The 21716-nt window shown below is 39.5% G+C and overlaps 3 protein-coding genes and 1 pseudogene across 9 annotated transcripts in view; 2 read left to right on the forward strand and 2 right to left on the reverse strand.

Moving 5' to 3' along the window:
- Window positions 1-335: 335 nt before the first annotated feature.
- On the forward strand, window positions 336-2355 carry LOC146561115 (uncharacterized). Its single transcript, XM_085296898.1, has 4 exons — window positions 336-371; window positions 478-588; window positions 1037-1203; window positions 1536-2355. Exons 1-4 carry the CDS (start codon window positions 351-353, stop codon window positions 1996-1998), a joined length of 762 nt encoding a protein of 253 aa, XP_085153024.1. The 5' UTR covers window positions 336-350; the 3' UTR covers window positions 1999-2355.
- A 1615-nt stretch (window positions 2356-3970) lies between these two features.
- Window positions 3971-11013, reverse strand: LOC146561116 (uncharacterized). 6 transcript variants are annotated; one of them, XM_085296902.1, is made up of 14 exons: window positions 8807-11013; window positions 8118-8143; window positions 7723-7808; window positions 7542-7574; window positions 7360-7449; window positions 6877-6948; window positions 6680-6768; window positions 6465-6567; window positions 6089-6191; window positions 5957-6009; window positions 5771-5849; window positions 5054-5550; window positions 4661-4854; window positions 3971-4552 (listed from the first exon to the last, which is right to left on the reverse strand). In XM_085296902.1, exons 2-14 carry the CDS (start codon window positions 8122-8124, stop codon window positions 4408-4410), a joined length of 1551 nt encoding a protein of 516 aa, XP_085153028.1. In that variant the 5' UTR covers window positions 8125-8143; window positions 8807-11013; the 3' UTR covers window positions 3971-4407. The 6 variants fall into 6 exon arrangements, with proteins under 6 accessions (XP_085153028.1, XP_085153025.1, XP_085153027.1 ...); XM_085296899.1 differs by having other exon boundaries at window positions 7723-8143; XM_085296901.1 differs by lacking the exon at window positions 8807-11013 and having other exon boundaries at window positions 8118-8339.
- Window positions 11014-11289: 276 nt separating this feature from the next.
- Window positions 11290-18055, forward strand: LOC146561117 (histone H1-like; annotated as a pseudogene).
- A 1293-nt stretch (window positions 18056-19348) lies between these two features.
- The window catches only part of LOC146561118 (ATP-binding cassette sub-family C member 2-like), a 43898-nt gene continuing 41530 nt past the window's right edge, over window positions 19349-21716 (reverse strand). For both annotated transcript variants that reach the window (XM_085296907.1, XM_085296906.1), the window contains exon 32: window positions 19349-20446. In XM_085296907.1, the coding sequence (XP_085153033.1) occupies window positions 20317-20446 (130 nt within the window). In that variant the 3' untranslated portion in view covers window positions 19349-20316. The remainder of the gene's footprint in view (window positions 20447-21716) is intronic.

Genomic DNA, 21716 nt, shown 5'->3' on the forward strand with positions numbered 1-21716 from the left:
TTCCCAACTTCCCCGAGGTAAATAATACATTGACAGCTATTAATTTTGAAATAATTCCTTTTCAAAAAAGTTATAACATGCCAGAATCTAATGCTATAGCTGCAGCATGGGCTGCAAAAAACTTTCCTTTCCAGTTGTTAAAGTTATTCCTATAGGCTGTATGCAGTATTTTATATATCTACTTGTGAGTTGAAATGTTTAATTTGGCATTGAAGTGGTGCTTTGAGATAGCAAAAACATTTTCATACTGTTTAATCCCATTTAAGACCACAGTGCACTCATCTTCTGGTGGCTGCTTCCCAAAGCTCTTTTTGACATTTAAAAATATGTTTGCCTGGTTGATTTCTGTAATGCACAGGTCCTCTTGTCCAGTGAGTGACAAAGTTATTTTTGGACGTCAGCTTTCTTTTATGCTTTTTGTACAGCTGCTCCTCTGTCTCTCTCTCCAGATTAACTTTTTTTCTCTTAAATTCACAGGCTGTTAATCGATGGCTTTCAAAATCAGAGTCCGGGGTCCATGGGCTTTCTAACACCCAAAAGAGAAATGAAATCATTTCTTTCTTTTGTAAGCTGAAAGCTTGCACATCTGTAAGTGTAATTTGTCTATTTCACATTTTGATTTCTTGATTACACTAAGAGCATAATAACTTTCAGTTGCTAAAAAAAGTTACAGAGAGATACAAAATAGATTTTTGAAACAATTTCTAAAACTGGCTTCTTATCTTGCTTATCAAAACAAGTACTTAAGCTGTGCAGACCATCATTGTGTCACCCACTGTGCAGTAGAACTTGTGAGTGGGATTCTTTCACAGACAGATGCTGAAACCAAATATGCTTATAGGTTTAGTGTTCCTTCTTAGCCATTGTAAGGGAAGAAATAATTGCTTCTTAATACAAAAACACGACATATTATTAATAACTTAAAATTCTTAATGTTATTCAATAAAAGGAAAAGGGCTTCAATACATAATATTAAAGATTTCAATAGGTCTGTTAAATGGATTGAAATATATTCTGTTGCATCCAATTCTCTTAGGAGGACGACTTTAAAGCCACATCAGCAGAGTTCTGCCAGACATTTAAGCAATACCCTTTGGTGTGCCAGTATTTTCAGAAGCACTGGGAAGGCATTGGCCACATGTGGTGTGACTACGGCCGTCGCTTCAGTCACGCTCGTTCTGAAACAAACAATGTGATTGAAAGGTATGATTTATTATTTTGACCTCATTCAATTGTATTGCTGAAAAAAAGATATTATGCTTTAATCCAAGAGGCTAAACTGAGTAGGTTCGTCATGTCATTGCCAGAACAGGTTTTAGGCAAATCCTTTAAATTCTAGCAGCGTTTTTAATGTTATCACAACAAAAAACAGAGTAGGTGGATTTGCCTAAATCAGCTAAACCGGCACAGAGCATTCCTTTATAAAAGACGTGTGCAATAGGTATTCCAATTTTTTAAAAAATAATACAGTCTTGATTAAAACTTTAAATTCCTTCAATTACAGTTACTAATCATTTCAAATAACTGTTTTTCAGATTTTTCCACCGCCTGAAATACCAGTTTTTATCTGGCTACAAGAATAGGCGTCTGGATGATCTGATTGAAGTGCTCCTAGGGAAGGCCGACGACTACTTCTCAGTCATAAAAACCCTGCAAGATGTGGGCCGCATGAAAAACAGGTTTGCTGACACCTTGTCTCAAGTTTCAGACTCTGCTTCAAGACTGATGGAAAGTGGTTGGGCTCTTAAAATTACAGTCAAGAACAGCCATGGAGTTAATGCATATCAAGTCCCATCTGAGTCAAGAGAAGACATGGTGTATGATGTCTGCCCTGTTGAGTCCTACTGCAACTGTACATATGGCTTACGAGGACTTCTTTGCAAGCATCTAGTGTTACTTGCAAAATTAGCAGAGGCTGACAATGACATCTATCCAAACATGGAAACAGACCTTGGCAAGAATTGCAGTGAAAGAAAGGCATTACTTTGTACACTGTGAGGACTTGAAAGTGATAAAAATGCCAAGTTTGTTTGGAAATCTGTGTTTTTTGCATCGGCTGAAACACTTCAGTGCACTTGTTGTACGTTCTCTCACTATAACACATGTGCTTGCCTGAAGGTGGCTTGTAGCCATTTTAAACAAATGAAAAACTCTCTGAAAAGTCCTCTATCAACTTTGAATGACACTCCTGTAGTTGAAAGCACAGACAAAAAATGCACAGAAGATGCAGTTGGAAAACTAAATGCTGTTTTAGACACAGTTAAACAGTGGGCATTCATTCCAGAGGGTATTACTGCAATGATAGATGAACTGCATACAAATGTCTTAAAAACAAAACAAGCAGGCAAAAGTATATGCCAGTACGAAATAAAGATGACAGATAATGCACGCAAAATTAGGCCATTGTATTCTAGCAAGAAATGTTCGGCCAGCATCGACATTCCAACAGTCTGAAAATGAATGTGAACAGTCGATAACCACTGAAAGAGAGACATCCTCTGGAGAAAATGAAAACCTTTTGGAATACAAAAAAGAGAAGAGTTAAAGCTAAGTATATGCACAAGTAGACTTTTGTGTGACATTTCAAAGGGACTGCATCCATTACTTCTGTTTATTGAAACCTAAAGCTGAATAGCTGTCTTAACTTTCTGCCAAGGAACAGATGAAAAGAAATTGTTTGGTCTCTCAAGCAGTTATTTATGTGTGTTATTCATTACTTTGGCTTGGTTGCTGTTTTTGATACAAATTCATCTGTGCCCATTGTAATATTTTCATATGTTACTATTTTTATATTGCTATGCATTATAAATAAAGGATTACTTATTACTATTAAAGGTCTGCATTTGTAATTGTTGGTATTATTTATAAAATATGCGCTCTTAAGTTTTTTGCTCCATAAAACGATACCTGTCACTTTTTGGACATAGAGTATCAGCTGTTGAGAATCCTGGCTCATACAAAATAGAAGTAAAAGGTTTCAACATCCAGCCTTTTTATGATTAAATACAAAGTGTAATAACAGAGTTATTGGGGTGTGATTTTGTTAATAGTTAGTCTTAAGTATAAGTTTAATAGTAATGAGTAAGAAAATATAGCCAGAATAATGGAATGAGACTAACACCTGACCTCACACTGAGATTTGGTATGAAGTGGCATGTTTGTGCTAATGCTGACATTGGGGCTCAGAGTTCCTCTGTGTGTATATATTTGTGAACGTTAACTTGGCTAATGTCCAAGGGTTTGACTGCTTTCCTGTTGGATTGTATCACAAAGAACAGGGATAAGAGCACCAGTGGCCGTGCACACCCTCATCTCTCTCCTTCACCCGATCATTAGTGTTGGAAACCGGCATTAGCTCAGAGTAGATTAGACTTCAGTATAGTGCAAGTGATTTGATTTTATGATTATTTGATTCAGTTTTTTCTGTGTTCAAGCTCAATTACTTTAATAAAATATGTTGAATTCAAACAAATAAATAAACAAAAACTGTGGACATTACCCTTTTAAACCTTTCTGAAACAAGACAGGTAAAAACCAGTGTATAAAAGTTTACATAGGTATAAATAGCTCTAACACTTTACTCCAGCCTGGCGTCCACACATGTGGACATCACATTTTGGGTTATTTAGACCAAAATACTAAATCTTGATCAACAAGTGCCTGATATACAGTTATGAGGACATTATACTGCAACTGTTCTATCGAAATTTCAAATTAATGTCCTCATATGTGGCTCTCATTTTTCTCAGAAACAAAAATTAGGTAAAAAAAACAAAACCTGGTAATTCTTTTTTACATTCATCGGGTTCCAATCGGCCCAAATATCAAAGAGAAATTAAAAATGCATGCCATGGAAGATTTCGGGTCTTAGGGGGTTAAAATGACCAGACCCCTCCGGCCTGTTTTCCAGGCCACTAAATTAAACCCAGTCAATTACCAATTGAACAGAATAAAAACCTACGAGGTCCACTAATAGTCCAAAAGTCCAAATCTTTAATAGAAAAGACAGGCAGAACTCAAACAATAATCCAAACGAGGAGCATATATACACACTGGAAAGTAAATAATTATAAGTTATTAAATCAGACTAATTAAATACAGTAAAACTAATAAGGGAAGACGAACACACGGGAAATAAAAATAACAGTGTAAACATACCAAAACTCAAAATAAAACAGGAAAGCTACTACAAACCGAGTGTGACACAATTACATTCATATTGAAACATATGTGATAATTTTCTTTCTTTGTAGCATTTTTAAGATATGTGTTAGAACAGTCATTATGCTGTTTGGATTAGGAACCAATCATTTTTGCCAAATAGTTAACACAAACTTAGAACAACAATGAACAATTTTCAAGATTCTGATTTACAGAACAAACAAAAGTCACAAAAGGTTTCATTATTTAAGAGACAAGATCAAGTTTTTCACACAGGAATGAAATGACAGAATCCAGTGCAGCGGGGCCAAAGGTGTGTGTCAGCAAACTGAAGGTTGAGGAATCAGTCAGCTCATGTTTAAGATTGTGTTGGATTTTGAGAAGAGTCTGTCTGTTATTAGAAAGTAAGATTAACAATGTTACACCAATAACCCAAATACGGGGAAATGACAAATAATACCAAAAAAGATACAACTTTCATATTGTTTTACTAACTTACTTTGTCATATCAGCACTTGAATGGTCGATGCCTTTACAGACCATGTCTGTTGTGACATCGCAGGCCAATCTTCCGGCAAACCCGAGGGCTAGCTCCCCAGCCTCCTCTTCACTCAGAACACTAAACACTGTTACTTTAGTTTTGGCCTTCTTAGGCCTGTCAAGAATCATTGCGGGCAGTTTGGCTTTACGGCCCTAAAAAAGAAAAAGTGCAAACACCAAAAGAGCAGAGAGAGACACACACACGCGCACAAAGTTAAATGCTTTTGTTTACATGGTGTAATTGTGTATATGTTGCAGCAAATGCACAATTTCCAGCCACATTGTCACTTCATTGATACGAGTAACCCGGATTTATTTCAGGTGACATCAAAATCACGAAATGTATACCTACCCCAATCAAACCTCTGAAAACATGAACTGACATGTTCTCTGCGTTGATTCTGCGCTTGATCTCGTCTTCTGTTATTGTGTAGGTTTTCTTTTTTGAGCTTGGTACAGATAAGCGACCATGCACTCTGTAAACTGTACTAGTTCCTTCTGAATCAGTTTGGAATTCTGTATCTGCATCGATCCTGTCAACATCATCAGCAGCAGCATTATCTGTACTCAGACTTGTGCCGTATACTTCTGCTTCTTTTTCGTTGTCTTCAGTCTGTGTACCTTCATCTCTTTCAGTCTGTGTACCTTCATCTCTGACTGTCAGTCTTCCTATCTCACTGTTACTTGTCGATTTGCTGCAGATGTTCTCTCCCTTAGGAACTTTTCCTTTGTCATTCGCTGCCTGATGCTTTCCCTGATGACATTCTTCACTGGCTACTTCTATTGCTCCTCCTGTATAGCCACCCACTATGCTGCACAACTCCTTTCCCTCTGCTGTGCTGCACTGTGCTGTTACATAAAGAAGAATGATATAAACAGCACTATATCAATTTAATTGTGAAGAGAAATCCCCACAATACGACACAGTTATGTCTAAAATAGTTTTGTGTAAAAACTGGATCTTGAAACGTCCACTTTAATTACACAGTCCGGGTGTGCAAAGGCAAAATTATGAAATTTTTTTCACTTTAAACATTTTTGGACATTGTTTAGTTATATTGTGACTTACTCTCACAGAAGATACAGATGCCACAAACAGACTTTGAACAACGCATGTGCTTGTATGCACCACATTTCTGGCACTGCACCTGTGAATTAAAAAAAAAAGAAGAAGAAGAAATAAACAAACAAAAAGCAAATGAACAAAGTCCATTAAATAAACAATCTATATGGCTAAGGACATGTCATAGTGTACCCGGTCTTTGGCTGCAATCACACACCAGCACTGACTGCACTTCCTAGTTCGATCTGCAAAATATAATTTGTTTAAGTACAAGTTACATTTTCCAATGTTAGAGAAAAAGAAGGCAGCTAATTTTATCTTTACCTATTGAGGAAAATAAGTAGTGGCAAAGTCGGGACCTGAGCTTTGTGATTTCAGTGTTGTACTCCTCCACTTGTGTTTTACCGTCAATGAGAGATTGGGCAAACTAATAATTGACGAAGAAGAAAAAAAAAAAAAAGAAAGAACAAAAAGAATTAGATTAACAAAGAAATGTTTGTTTGTTTTTAACCCCCCCCCCCCCCCCCCCCCCGAGAAAAACAAAACAAAAACAGAGCAACCAAAGCGAAGCATTACTGCTGAAATGGTTCAATCTACAAAAAAAATTGAGATTTTACCATCCTGCCTCTAAGGCTTTAAAAACTGAATAGGCAAAAATGTAAACATTACTTATATAGGTTAAAGCTATAGTTTTCAGTACCATTATGACATGCACTCCACATGAGTTCCCATCCTGTTGATGTGGGTGGCTCACATGTGACAAGGTCCACTCTCCAGCGCAGCCTCTTGCTGAAGCAAATGAGCTGAGAGATCGCAGTTATTACAAATAAAAAGCATATAGAGAAATCAATAACCACGTTCGGTAATGATTTCAATTAAATTAAATATGTTATGTTAAATATGTTAATTAATTACCTCCAGTTTTTCAACACCGCACTTTTTCTGACCTCCGACTCGCCAAATGAATTCATATAGACTATGGTCCTCTTGGGTATGTCACAAAACTGTTTTGTAAAAAGATGGATATGGTAGGCTTGGGCCTTGAGCTTTCCTAATGAGGGACACTGAAAAGTATCATGCACTAGAGAGAGTGCAAAATCTGTGCAACTTACAAACAAGGTCCAGTGGCTGCCGTTTTCCAGACAGGCTCCAATCAATTTCTCATACATCTGAAAGATGTTTTTCTGGAAATAAAAATAATGTGACAAGTATGTTTTTCTGTCAAGAATGACACTGCAAAACTGCAAAAGCTTGTCAGGTGAGACTTGTAATTAATTCTGCAGATACACAAACATATAGAAAGTGTCATTTTTGGTTTACATTAATTAATTTCTATAGTGTGTACAAAACAAATCAAGACCACAGACTCAACACGCACCACTCAATTTTTGGTGTTCTTTATCAGTTGGCCAAGACAGAAATGTTTTAATCTGTGTGCATTGCTTTTGAACAAGTCTTTACACAGAAAAGGTTTCAGAAACGTATTTTTCAGGTTCTTCAGACAAGGCTTCAATTTTGGAAAATGCTGTTTGTTTATAGTGGCAACTTATAAACCCTTTGTGATAAGAACATAGTTACCACAGTCCAAGTCATACCTTCAAAAAGTATGCACTTTGTGCTCTTGTGGACCCATCCAAAATTTTTCCAGTGATTTGGCTTGGTATTGGATAAATGTGAGGGAAATTCTATAAAAATAACATAAATACATGTTTTCAAATACATTACAAAAAACGTAAACATGCTATGTCATTATGATCAAACAAGCTTTTCAACATACCTCACACTGCAAATAGATTAGGCCATCTATTACCTTATAAAACAAATAAATAAATACATATAAATAAAAACAGAACTAAGGAATACGATTCATTAAGTAAATTGTACAATAAAGTGTATTTAAAGCAGAATTTAACATTAGTTTTATGACAACATAAAAGGATTTTTATGTCAAGAGGTACCTCATCTGAAATGTTAGTCTGGTCAAACAGGGATTTCAAACTTGAAATACCAATAGAGTTTGGTCCAGCTACTCCCACAAGGTAATCTGTGAGAAAGCATATGCTGTAGTCAACAGATATCATTTTCTTTTTGCATGCTGCAACCATCATCCATTTCAGTCTTCTAGGAGCTTTGTCTGGTTGTAGTTCTTTTTTCTCCTCCTCTCCCCTCATCTATTAATTAAATTGTTTTCTGACCTTCCTAACTGTTTCCGACCTGTCTTCCCAATGTGATGTTTAAGCAATATATGTATGGTCAGAAGGGGGTGAAATTTTCATTGCAGTTGTACGTGTAACATTGCATGTGATAATAAAAGGCTTGATTGGTTGATTATTCAACATGAGTTGACATTTACCTGACATTGTGAAGGAGTCACAGTTTCTGTAAGGGTGTAAGAACATAACATGTGGATTTGTTACACTTCTTTTTCACAAGTTAATAACAATCAATAATTTTCATTCCATTATTTACAAGCTATCACACGATGTCCCAGGGACAACATTTACACGATGTCCCAGGGACAACATCTACACGATGTCCCTGGGTCAACATTTACACGATGTCCCAGGGACAACAATTACGCGATGTCCCAGGGACAACATTTACGCGATGTCCCAGGGACAACATTTACGCGATGTCCCAGGGACAACATTTACGCGATGTCCCAGGGACAACATTTACGCGATGTACCAGGACAAATTTGTAAATTTCTGGATTACTGTTAATCTCCATAGAATCAAGAACTCATGTCCAGTTTCACAGCTATGGACCAGTTAATTATGTTTCCAGGTGATAGTTTGAGTCATAGATTCAGCACACAACCATAAGTCTAGGCCTTTTAGTCCAGATTCTCTTCACTTATGTTTGTAAAATGATCAGGGAAGCTACTGCAATTTTGCCTGACCCAACCCCCGGGCCACGAAACACCCAAAAAGTTGGGGAACGCTGGTCTAGAGAACACTGGTTAGCTAATGCTGTTGTCAAGTAGCCTATCGCTAGCAAACAAACAGCAAGCCAAGTGAGGAACATATGTATAATGCTTACCGTTTATTAAAGGAAAGTATCCTAAATTGACTTCAAATTCGGCGGACAGGCGGCGGTTTTTCGCTTCTTCACTTGTATTTCGAAATAATCGAAGGCGGGTATTTCGAAGTCGCAAAGGAATGACGTCACAAGACGTCACTTGCAATGTTGAACCTGGAACAACATTAATTATGATGATGTGGGAACAATGCTGACACGAGGAAATCAGATCGTCCGCCTACCACAGTCCTGCTTTACAGGTGAAAATAGAGCAACAGGACCGCTGAGTCTTTGACTTTATTTATTTTCTGCTGTGTTTTACTTGCATCTATTTGAAAGAGTGAGTGTAAACACAAAAAATATTTTATTTTATGTGCTGGAATGTGCAGAAAATAGGTTTAAATGTTAAACTAATTTATGCAAGTCATAGAATGTTGCATATAATTAAATTTTTGCTTGATGCATAAAGTTAAAAGATTAAAACTGATAAAACAGTTGATTACATTTTGTATGATGTGTAGAAAAAGTAGAATTGGGCTGACAGATCTATCGCTTTATCACCTCTTCAGGTTGTAAATCGTGTTTTTAAAAAGTAACTAAGTAATTACTTTTGAAAATAAGTAATTAGTAAAGTAATGGGATTACTTTTTGGGGGAAGTAATTAGTTACTGATTACTTTTTTCAAGTAACTTGACCAACACTGGCCGTGACAAAGTCATCGTTTTCAAGGATGAAATGATTGTACAGCATACATCCTGAGTCACTTTAAAAAAACAAGAATTGGGTGCACAGGATGAATTTATTTTGGATTTTCTCTAATCAAGACAGGGTCAAACATATAAATACATGTCCACTGTTAGATTTGTATTGTTGATTGTCATTTATGCTTAGAAATATTTACTTATATATGCTTAGAGTTTTGTAATTAGTTGTAGATTGGTAGAGGTTTTGATCCTTGATAGTCTGCAAACTTTGTGTGTATTAGACAGCACTTTGGGAGCATGAGAGGTCATACCGTGTCTTATTATTTTATGGTAGGATTAACGTAGTTGCGTCTGTTCTAGTCTAAGTGCTCTTTGTTTAGATGAACTGCAGGACTTCCTCACCGTGTTATCTAGGATGAACCATCTAGGGTGAGGGGGAGGCTACCCTCTTCCTGACCAAGGATGTTTGACCCTTTGATCAGCAGTCCCCACACACACACACACACACACACACACACACACACACAGGCAAGGTACTCTTTGTTTGTATGTAGACGTCGTATGTTAATGAACCTATGCATATTCATGTAACCTCAATAAAAGGACAGTGTATGGGAGAACGGACGAGAGCTACTGGGGTCAAGCGAAGGAACGGTGCCTGTCCGGTTCTCTCCCGTGCACGAGTACCATGAAGAAGTTTGCCTACTTGTGTCTTGCTTGCAGTGTAATTATATTGTCTTAACGTTCCAGCAAATAGGTTTATGCTACAAACCTATCATTAATTGGTCCTTCGATGCCGGAGCCCTGGAATCGCATTCACCGAGGGGAGGAGAGGCACGCTGAAAGACTGACGTCAGCCAGGAAGTTCCTGTGGATTCGCTGTATGTCTTTTCTCCTCGATGAATGGCGATTGGCGGGATTCGAGGCTGATATTACACGCTAAGCAACACCGAGTAAGTTTAGAGTCCAACTCTATAACTGTACGTCTTCGCCGCTCAGTGGGGCGTTGTCCGTGGCCGCTTAGTGGGGCTAAAATTACGTCTTCGCCGCTCAGTGGGGCGTTGTCCGTGGCCGCTTAGTGGGGCTAAAATTCGCCGTCTAAGTGGGGCGATGTACAAGGCCGCTCAGTGGGGTTTTTTGTACAGAAGCATTAAGTCGCAGAGTTGCGCAGTTCGAACTTTTTTTGGTTCGCCGTCTTAGTGGGGCGAAATACAGACCGCTGTGTGGGGTACTGTAGTGAGTTCTCCACCGCTCAGTGGGGTGTTGAGAAGTTCCGCGGGGTCCAGATTGTGCTGGACAGTAGGCCTATTTTGTGTTGTTGTCATTGTCGTCGTCGTTGTTGTTGTTGTTGTTGTTGTGTGTGCGGAGCAGAACATGTGGTCTGTGACACCGACTGTTGTTGTTATCATGGGTTTCTAAGCAACCAAGAGTGAGTCGGAGGGAGACAGACGTTTGTGCTGGACTTTGCTCCTGACAGCACAAAGTATTTATGTAAAAAAAAGAGAGAGCGACGGCTCCACAGCTGCGCGGGTTCACGCGAGCGCGGTCACGCGGACCTGAGCCGTGCGGTTAATCGCAGGCTTATAAATGGAAGAGATTCAAATGTTAGAAGTTTTCAGAAAACACACCAGCCTTGGAGAGCTGTGGAGAAGGCCAGCCCACATCAGCAGCACTTAAGATATGCTCTGGTGAATGGCTTTCCCCCCACCCCTTGCTGACACAATGTTTATTCTTTAGCTTGCCCTGATCGACAGCAGCCTGTGTGCCAGACCATAGATTTAATTGAGGTGGATAGTTGTTAAAAGTAATCTACATTAAGCTTGTGGTTGCTTAAATTCAGTACAATGACATGTGAGGTGAAGTGATATAGGTAAATATTTAAACTCATGAAGTGCATAGAGGCACTTGACCTGTGTGAAAGACTGTCGTCTTATTATGAGCCATTGTTGAGATATAGAGCACATCTGTGAAAACAACTAATATGCTCAACCCTGTATGAAACATCTAAAAATACATGATGGAGAAGCTGTGTTGAATATGTAAGTGTAAGACTTTGCCACTGTGGGCAGAGCATGCAACTACTGTGTGATGTCGCGTTGCAGTTTTGTTTTTGTTTTTTGAGCTGATGAGCAAGCTACACATTATCAGATCAAGAGCTGTCTGAGAACTACTCAAAGAGAGGGAAACAGAGAGTGTGCAGCGTTTCCATGAGCAGTTTTTCTGCACCTTGACTCGTGTGTGTGTGTAGCATCAGCATCATGTTTTTGTTTATTTGTTTTGTTGGATTAAAAATAATTAAATAAACTGGTGATCATGCTTATGGATCACCATGGCACATATCTCCAGCCATATGATTTATTTATGCAGATGAAAAAGTGAGTGTGAATGTGTCTGACATCACAGTGTTTTTGTGCACTGTGCAAAAGTGATTGCCTCTGATTGTGAGTGAGAGCGGTGATTTTGCAGACCACCAGCTATTGTGAAGAAAAAAAAAAAAGAGTGAAAAAGAGACAAATTACTACATTGTAGACGAAGAGAAATAATCATAGGAAAAAGGTTTTGTGTTGATCAGCCGAAAAACAACTACAATGTCATTTTCTGCTTTTAAGAAAGGATTGTTCACACAAACACACAGAGAGAGAGAGAGATGTGTGTTGATTAAGCAGTGATGATAATAATGAACATGTTTTAGTTTGTCACTTTCAGGTGAAAAGCAGACCTGTATCAATTTTCCACATGCAACAGTCGGAAGAAAGTTATAGTTTAACATCATTGGAAACAAGTTTCTGGCTGACTTATTTACAGTGCCATGTGTTTCTCAACCTCACAAGCGAGCTCACTCCTCCCTGAAGATAAGGAATGCAGCTCCAAAGCAATAACATGATAAAGAGACAGCAGCAAGTCCTGAGCACAAAAAGTCCCAGCAAAGCAGCAGCAATGTGGATAAACAGCAGCAGAAGAAGAAAGCAAACCCATCTTCCTGTCTGATTGGTTGAATTTCACGGAGGGGCGAGCAAGATGGCGGCGTGAAGAGGAGTTTTTGTTTGAGTTCTCAGCACGAGACACTTATTTGACGTCTTTCTGGCCTTCGGGACTTTTTTGGAGATCAGCGCGCTAAACTTGCTGGATCTGAGGCCAGGGTCTGCGGCGGCAGCATGTTGAAATGCTCAAAAAGGACTGAGTGACTCGGGCAAGCCACATGCGGCTAGCGACATGAAAGAAATGGACCCTTCATGATGCGTTCAACGTGCCAGCGCTGTGGTGGGAAAGGCTCCATCATAAACACGCCCTGCGCCCTGCGCCCTGCGCCGAGGTTCAGGCCAAGAAGAAGAAGACGATGACTTCCAAGCCCAAGAAGGTCGGCCTCAGCGTGGGCGAGCTGATTGTGAAAGCCGTGGCCGCTTCCAAGGAGCGCAACGGCCTGTCTGTGGCCGCTCTCAAGAAGGCTCTGGCTGCCGGAGGCTACGATGTGGACAAGAACAACGCCCGTGTCAAGACCGCCATCAAGAGCCTGGTGGCGAAGGGCACTCTGGTGCAGACCAAGGGCACCAGGACCTCCGGATCCTTCAAGATGAACAAGGCTACTGAGAGCAAAGCCAAGAAGCCCGCCGCAGCCAAAGCCAAGAAACCGGCAGCAGCTGCTAAGAAGTCGCCCAAGAAGGCAGCAGCAGCACTTCAGCTACTAGACAGGACAAAGCTGAAGGAGAACTGCCGGGACTGTTGAAGTGGGAGAGGACAAAAGAGTGAGAGGACAACAGAGTGAGAAGACTAGGTGAGAACACATAGGAATTATTTAATGTGGGAAATCAAAATTTGGGTTAGCAAACCTGGGGAAAAGAAAACTGACTGCTTAAGTTGGAAAATTGAGACGGAGTCTGAAACATTGCGAAAATAGAAACATACAAAATCACACACACACAAGCAGAACATGCATTAACCCTACTAACAATTCCAAACACAAAATGACTCATGAAGACTCATAGCACATTAGTTAAGAAATGATCAAATAGCAGAGAAGTGTGTAGGAAAGGCAGAGAACATGCTCTGCTGGAGATGCAGCTCCACAGACCTGCATTAAACCTGCCTAATAACACAAACACACATGCAATGAAAATTAGCTTGTTATCTTTCATCAGTGTTAAAATAGTGTCAATTTAGCAGACACTTGTTATTAAATACTGAATTTATCCAATGCAAAAAATTGACTCTCCAGGTTGCAGGACAACAGTTTAACTTTTGTGGGAAAAAAGATCCTGGTTTGACCAACCAGTGATCAGACAATAAATTTAGTTGTTAAAATGGTAAATTGGGAGAAGCTTCCTGCTTGATTGAGGCAGCACATGTAATTTACTGTATGAGGGAAATTGTCTTTTGTGATACTATTTTGAACATGCTTTTCTGTCGTCCTGTCAACTTAGTGGGTTAATAGCTGATATGCAAATTAGTTGATCGGTTTTAGATTAATGAAAGGTGACTGAATTCTAGTATGAGTGAATGAGATGTGTTGGAGTTGTTGTGTGTTGAGTGGAGACTCTAAAACACTGAGTTTCCTGTTTTGATGTGCGAGTGAATCCTGTATTTAGATACACAACTCTGAATACATCAGAACAAACGTCTTTTGTGAAGTGCATGACAGCATGTCACATGTTTTATGATGAAGGGAAAAAGGAAAAATTGAATAAAATAGATCTGTGGCTTAAATGAGTGAAGAGCACAGACCGGGTGATTAAACTCATAGCTAATATGACATTAGGGTTATGTTGTGTGTTGTGCAGCTGATGGTTGATTTGGAGTGAATCTAGCTGATGATTTTTCTTTTGTTGTGAAGTTGAGCCTGCCGATTAGTATGATGGTATGATAAACCATGCTAATGGTATGATTTACCCTCCTGAGATGAGGAGCTTGTGTCATGACTTAACAAGGCCTTTTTATTTTTGATACTTTCACAGTGCACTGAGAGTTTGGTTTGATAATCTCTGTTATTTTTTATTTTTCATTTTTGAACAAGCACTGATTTTTGCTTGTGAATTTCTTTTCTTTGAGCAGATCTGCAAGTCGGGAATTAAAAGCGTTACACGTCGTCAAGAAAATTGTTGCAAGTGAGTTTCTCCACATTTAAAATGGGTTCAGGAGAAAGCCACTTATTTGGGACAATTAGGAAATGAGAGTCCCCCCCAAAAAGGATTCAACGAGGAAATCCAGTCTAAATTATTTTTCTTTTTGAAATAACGTCGTTTTGCTGAGCGTGGAAACGAATGCGATGATAATTTCCACAATTAGCAAAAGAAGGAACCACTGAGTGAATGAGTAAGAGTTTTAAAATATCTGACTGACTGACTGAACATGATTGTGTGAAGCTAACCCCCACCTGACAAAGGTGCAGATGAACCCATGTGTTTCCTTTTACAGGAGCAGAAAGATGACAGCAACACTCGAGGTTGCATGATGATTTAACCTTTTAAATGCCATTTTCTGTGTCTGTGCATTTATCAGGTGTGTTATTCATAGGCTTGAGTTGCTCACAGAGATAACTGTGACAAAGTATGCATACGCCTGCGCAAGTGCTAATATTTGCATTTTCTTTTCTTACAGCATGCCAGTTCTTCATGTGAATTGATGATGCGATTTATACCAGGACAACTGGTTGATGTTTTTTCCTACTACAGGATTTCTGGGTTTATGTGTGAGGAAAACTGTGTTTACAGGTTATGAGTGGTGATGCTGTTGCATTGTGTTGATGGGAAAATGTGAAGGTTACTTTGATAATGTGAATAACCTGTGTGAAATTTCCTGTGTTGAGAACTGGTGTTACTTCTTTCCACAGCTAGGGTTGACTTTATGGTGTTTTTATGGCACCTCTGGAACCTGTTGACCTGTGTCTGACCTCTGTCTGACTACAGTCAATGTGTATTGCTAATGTTAGTTTCTTTGAGAATGCTGTGGAAGATTCAGCTGAAACGGACAAGTGACATGAGTAAAACAAATAAGAGATACAGTGTTTCTGGGATAGTTTGATATGGGCTCATTAGCTGGCCACTTTTGAGCCCATAGTAATATATAAGTGGAGTGACTTTGCTTAAGAGCAGTCACCGATTACATTAATGTTGCCTGAGTACATGGGATGATCCATGTCTGAGGCGACTTATGAAAATAATTGTAGTTTACTGATTTGAGAAAACCTGCACATGACACTTGTCTTGCTGATGTTGAATGCTTCTTGTCCTTATGATACAATTGTTTACAGGTATGAAGTTTGATTTTACTTCCAGATTTTGTTTTCCAGGCCATGATGGTGTGTATGCAGGCTCCTGGGAGAGCCAGGTGTTAAGCAAACTTAATATGCAAAGCACACTAACATTTTCATTGCAGGATTATGGGTCCAGGGTGGTGCTGCTCCAGGGGAGGAGATGCCCTGATGTTGCCTGGGATATGATCTAGCTAATCTTTTTCTTTAAGACTGGAATCCAGGTTTGGTGAGTTGACGCATGGGTGTGTCCATGCGTCAAGAGGAGGGGTCCAAGGATTAACATTAAACAATGTTTTTTATTATTGTTGCAGTGATTTGTGTGATTAGCCGTTTTATTTACAAATATTAAACCTATGCAAGTGGTGCACCCATGTTCAGATGAGGCTTTGATGGCCTATAAGTGAAGTTCACTGAACTAAAGAATGTGGTTTGATGATTGTTGACATACTCTCCAAATAGTTTGTCTTCCTAGCAAGGAAATACAGGTGCAGCAGTAATCTCCTGAGAAATCTTCAGAGGCCCAGTGAGAAGCGCATAGCTGACAGGACCAGGCAGTGGTTGAGGTCAAAGATCAAGCTGATTGGGGCCCATCATGAAATCAGACCTTGGAGCCACAGCAAGGACCATGAAACTGCCTGCAAAATAGAGGAGAGGATCGTCCACAAGATGGGAGAGAGGCTTCAGGAGGATCAGAGATCATCTTCAGCACAGCAGACATCACACAGAGAGCTGTGCTACTAAGCTTCCAGGAAATCAAGAGGAGACTTCCCACAGCAAGATTTTAAATAAAATGAAAGATTCAATATTGACGCTGAGGAAGACGACTAAGGTGTACGACGTGCTCTGCCTTAAACCTTCAGCAGCGTTGGAACATGAAAACTCGTGGGATGAGGGGAGCGTGCCAAGCTCCATCGACAGCGCAGAAGGAGTTCGAGGATGACATCATGATTCTGTGAAAGCACAGGAACCAGAAGCTATGGTGGTGATGACAGCAGTTTCCTATGAACATCACCTAATGCTGTGCCACTATACTGTGCATACGATGACACTCTGAAGGCTGCTGGGATCATAACAGCAGTAAGATGACGGAACCCAGCACCCTTTCCACAGAGAGCTTTTTCTGCAGAGCGTGGACAATTAAGGAGTCATAAATATCCCCCTCACAAGACGAAGGTCTGAAGTCAGGTGATGGGGGCTGGTAAGAGGCCATAAAACTAGAGTGCTGAGAGGTCTGCAGCTTTGGAAATAGCTGAGAACCATGTTGACAAACAACAAAACCAACTGGTATGTTTGAATGTTTATTCTACATACATTTGGACTCTGGTCCTATGGACAACGATGGAAACAACTGGAAGAGACATTCATGACGCCCTGCAGAACTCAAACCACTCTGCAGAGAGACATGTGATGTGCACACCTGGAGGAAGCACCACCAAGTTGAGATGTTTTTGAAAATGTTACTTTTTTAGTTTCACTATTAAATTAACAATTTCTTTGTTTGCTTGTAAGATGCAGTTTGCCATGAGATGAGCTCAATGAATGGGGTAACTGCTAATACATTTGTTGAACTGTGTACCTTTTCAGTAATTTAGGGTGATTTGACATATGCTGAGTATAAAAATGTTTGCATTGAAACTGTCAGACATGAGGTATTCATACCTGGGAACTTTTCAGGCATAAAGGTCAAAAAGGGGGGAAATGTTAGATTTGTATTGTTGATTGTCATTTATGCTTAGAAATATTTACTTATATATGCTTAGAGTTTTGTAATTAGTTGTAGATTGGTAGAGGTTTTGATCCTTGATAGTCTGCAAACTTTGTGTGTATTAGACAGCACTTTGGGAGCATGAGAGGTCATACCGTGTCTTATTATTTTATGGTAGGATTAACGTAGTTGCGTCTGTTCTAGTCTAAGTGCTCTTTGTTTAGATGAACTGCAGGACTTCCTCACCGTGTTATCTAGGATGAACCATCTAGGGTGAGGGGGAGGCTACCCTCTTCCTGACCAAGGATGTTTGACCCTTTGATCAGCAGTCCCCACACACACACACACACACACACACACACACACACACAGGCAAGGTACTCTTTGTTTGTATGTAGACGTCGTATGTTAATGAACCTATGCATATTCATGTAACCTCAATAAAAGGACAGTGTATGGGAGAACGGACGAGAGCTACTGGGGTCAAGCGAAGGAACGGTGCCTGTCCGGTTCTCTCCCGTGCACGAGTACCATGAAGAAGTTTGCCTACTTGTGTCTTGCTTGCAGTGTAATTATATTGTCTTAACGTTCCAGCGAATAGGTTTATGCTACAAACCTATCATCCACTAATATTTGGTCAAATGTATGGGCAGAAATCTGTGCCATCATAAACTGAATTTGAATAAGTTAAATTTGAATTTGAATTGCTCAGATTGAATCTGAATTGTAACTTGAATAAATGCTTTTGAAAACTGAATTTGAATTAGTCTAATTTGAAATTGAATTTATGGTTTGAAAATGATCATCACTAAATTGAAATTGAATTTTATATTTTGAAAATGAATTGATTTGCTTTGAAACTGCATTTTTATCCTTAAAAAATTCAGCTCTCGAATAATTTCAGTCTCACTTCTCACCTTTCAGTTTCAGTTCTACAATTCAATTTCAGTTCCAAAATTCAGTTTTTTGGAACTTGCATCCGGTTCCGGTTCAAGCGCAGATTAATGGAACTACGTTTTACTAGCGGACCGAAAGTGTTACTGACGGGAATCTACAGCATCTTGAGCTGAATTAAGACTTCAGAAGTCATTCATCATGTCGAATGACCAGCGGATAAACTCTCAGGTTGGTAATAAATGTACTACATGTATAAGAACAAGCGTCATGTTAACAAATGATAGCCGTAAGGTAACTTTTATGCTTATTGTAGCTGCTAGCTAAAAACGCTAATTTAGCGTAGTTTGCCCTGAATTCAGCTTTGACAAAACAAATATGATCGACTGTTTCTAGTAGAATTCCAAAGTTGTCATCTTGTACCCTCTCAGAGTACCCCCTCTGTATGCTTACAGAGACCCCTACAGTAGGGAAACATGCAAAACAGTGCATATATACAATTTAGTGATGATCATTTTCAAACCATAAATTCAATTTCAAATTAGACTAATTCAAATTCAGTTTTCAAAAGCATTTATTCAAGTTACAATTCAGATTCAATCTGAGCAATTCAAATTCAAATTTAACTTATTCAAATTCAGTTTATGATGGCACAGATTTCTGCCCATACAAACGTCCCTTTGTAAGTTACACCTCAGAGTGACATTTTTGGTTGCTGTCAACAAGATTCTGGAGTAATTATGGCTGGATATTTGACCATCTTCTGGACAGAATTGGTAGAGTTTAAATGGGTGAGTTTCCTAGCATAGACCCGGTTTTAAGTGTAATCCACAAATTTTCAGTAAGGTTGAGGTTAGGGTTGGGAAGACCATTCCCGAAGCCTAATATTAGCCTGTTTTATCCATTCCAAAGCCAGTTTTAATAGATGGCTGTAAATGGATGCAGAGGCCTGATGAACAGACTAATAACATTGTATCAAAAAAGAGGTTTTTTAAATTAAAACCAGTTAAGCATGATTTCAGAAAGAAATTTTATTTTTTACACAAAATGCGTTACATTTACAATATGGTTTTCCTATGTTGTTCCCTATAGATACGACACATATGTCAGTTTTGCTGCGAGATCGATCAACTTTAGACCAGACAACAAACGACGGAGGCTCCGGAAAAGTGCTATCAAACGATGAGTTTATTAACAGCCCGGAGAAAACATCAACATATGTCTTCTGACCAAAATACATGTTGTGGATACTTATAAAGCAGTGGGGTACACGCCCCCCCATGGCGTCAATGACAGATTAGAATAGGTTCCAGACCTTAGTCACAGTTAATCGTACATCTTTTAATAGCTATAAGCAGACATAGAACTTCTCTTTTCTATAACACCTTCCATACAAGGTAATAATCTTAAGCCCTCAGGGTCTCTGAGGCTAATTATTGACTCTGCTCATCTGTTACCAAGTAGAATAAAATGCAACAGGTTTGCAACAAGAAGCTGGAAACATTGGGGCCTCTGCTCAGGCCTATTCCTAGATTATATGTATTATATGTACTGTAAGCATGCATTGCAGTTATCCTTCTATGTTCTAGTTTCCCTCAGCATGTATCACCTGGACAGTCACGCCAGTGAAGCTTAAGACCCTTAATGAACTGAACATCAACTCTAACCAAGCACATTCATGCATTGTGTATAAAATGAACTCAACCTGTAAAAATAGAAAGGTCAATGTGATGACAAACATATTCAATGCAATTTTTATAAACCCTGCAGGAAATATTACCGATAAATGATACTGTAAAACATGTTATTAATACATTCTTCATAAGGCAGATTATATGGTAGCAATAAAAGAATCTCTGAATCCCAACAGTTTCTTTACATAAAAGTAAAATCAGGTCTTCACAATGAAACCTACAAATAAAACACATACACAGAAAATTGTGGCCCTAAATCTTCCCTAAAAAAACAGTATAAGTAGAGATTATAAATTTGTGCTGCTTTCTGGTGTTATCCCAGCATCCCTTGCCATGGCGTAGAAATGACCTTCATTTTCAAGCAGGTTGCTCGGCGAATCAAATTCCACTATTTTTCCAACATCAAGCACCATTACCCTGTTAGAAAGACACACAGGATTTAATAGTAGCCCACTGAGAAATGTCCATACTGTGTGGCTTTGGCAGCCCCAGCTCAAAAGTGAAAACTGATGTGTAAATATTTGTGCTGTCTCTGTGAACAGTTAACTCAGGGGAGATACAACAGACACCGGAGGGAAAGGGTACGCTCATTATTCTAAGGAATCAAAGTTTAAAGGGTTACACAAATAGTGCTGCCTTTTATTACAAGGTTGAGGTCAGGGCCAATCTGTTGTACTGCTAGTTGTTCACTGTTAGATTTGTATTGTTGATTGTCATTTATGCTTAGAAATATTTACTTATATATGCTTAGAGTTTTGTAATTAGTTGTAGATTGGTAGAGGTTTTGATCCTTGATAGTCTGCAAACTTTGTGTGTATTAGACAGCACTTTGGGAGCATGAGAGGTCATACCGTGTCTTATTGTTTTACGGTAGGATTAACGTAGTTGCGTCTGTTCTAGTCTAAGTGCTCTTTGTTTAGATGAACTGCAGGACTTCCTCACCGTGTTATCTAGGATGAACCATCTAGGGTGAGGGGGAGGCTACCCTCTTCCTGACCAAGGATGTTTGACCCTTTGATCAGCAGTCCACACACACACACACACACACACACAGGCAAGGTACTCTTTGTGTATGTAGACGTCATATGTTAATGAACTTATGCATATTCATGTAACCTCAATAAAAGGACAGTGATATGGGAGAACGGACGAGAGCTACTGGGGTCAAGCGAAGGAACGGTGCCTGTCCGGTTCTCTCCCGTGCACGAGTACCATGAAGAAGTTTGCCTACTTGCGTCTTGCTTGCAGTGTAATTATATTGTCTTCAACGTTCCAGCGAATAGGTTTATGCTACAAACCTATCATTAATTGGTCCTTCGATGCCGGAGCCCTGGAATCGCATTCACCGAGGGGAGGAGAGGCACGCTGAAAGACTGACGTCAGCCAGGAAGTTCCTGTGGATTCGCTGTATGTCTTTTCTCCTCGATGAATGGCGATTGGCGGGATTCGAGGCTGATATTACACGCTAAGCAACACCGAGTAAGTTTAGAGTCCAACTCTATAACTGTACGTCTTCGCCGCTCAGTGGGGCGTTGTCCGTGGCCGCTTAGTGGGGCTAAAATTACGTCTTCGCCGCTCAGTGGGGCGTTGTCCATGGCCGCTCAGTGGGGCTAAAATTCGCCGTCTAAGTGGGGCGATGTACAAGGCCGCTCAGTGGGGTTTTTTGTACAGAAGCATTAAGTCGCAG

This window comes from Mchenga conophoros, linkage group LG13 (assembly GCF_057382185.1).
Source record: "Mchenga conophoros isolate Kocher_MC1m ecotype Shallow Benthic linkage group LG13, M_conophoros_male_GT1.1, whole genome shotgun sequence".
Taxonomy (NCBI): Eukaryota; Metazoa; Chordata; class Actinopteri; order Cichliformes; family Cichlidae; genus Mchenga; species Mchenga conophoros.

What these genes read in the sequence shown, in the direction of transcription:
- LOC146561115 (XM_085296898.1), top strand. Translation starts at nt 351, where the DNA reads ATGCACAGGTCCTCTTGTCCA. An exon ending in TGCACAGGTCCTCTTGTCCA is followed by an intron (nt 372 to 477) that starts GTGAGTGACAAA and finishes TTAAATTCACAG; the next exon opens with GCTGTTAATCGATGGCTTTC. An exon ending in ACAAACAATGTGATTGAAAG is followed by an intron (nt 1,204 to 1,535) that starts GTATGATTTATT and finishes ACTGTTTTTCAG; the next exon opens with ATTTTTCCACCGCCTGAAAT.
- LOC146561116 (XM_085296899.1), bottom strand. Translation starts at nt 7,935, where the DNA reads ATGAGGGGAGAGGAGGAGAAAAAAGAACTACAACCAGACAAAGCTCCT. An exon ending in GTGGAGTGCATGTCATAATG is followed by an intron (nt 6,192 to 6,464) that starts GTACTGAAAACT and finishes GTCAATTATTAG; the next exon opens with TTTGCCCAATCTCTCATTGA. An exon ending in TCAAGTGCTGATATGACAAA is followed by an intron (nt 4,553 to 4,660) that starts GTAAGTTAGTAA and finishes TTCTAATAACAG; the next exon opens with ACAGACTCTTCTCAAAATCC.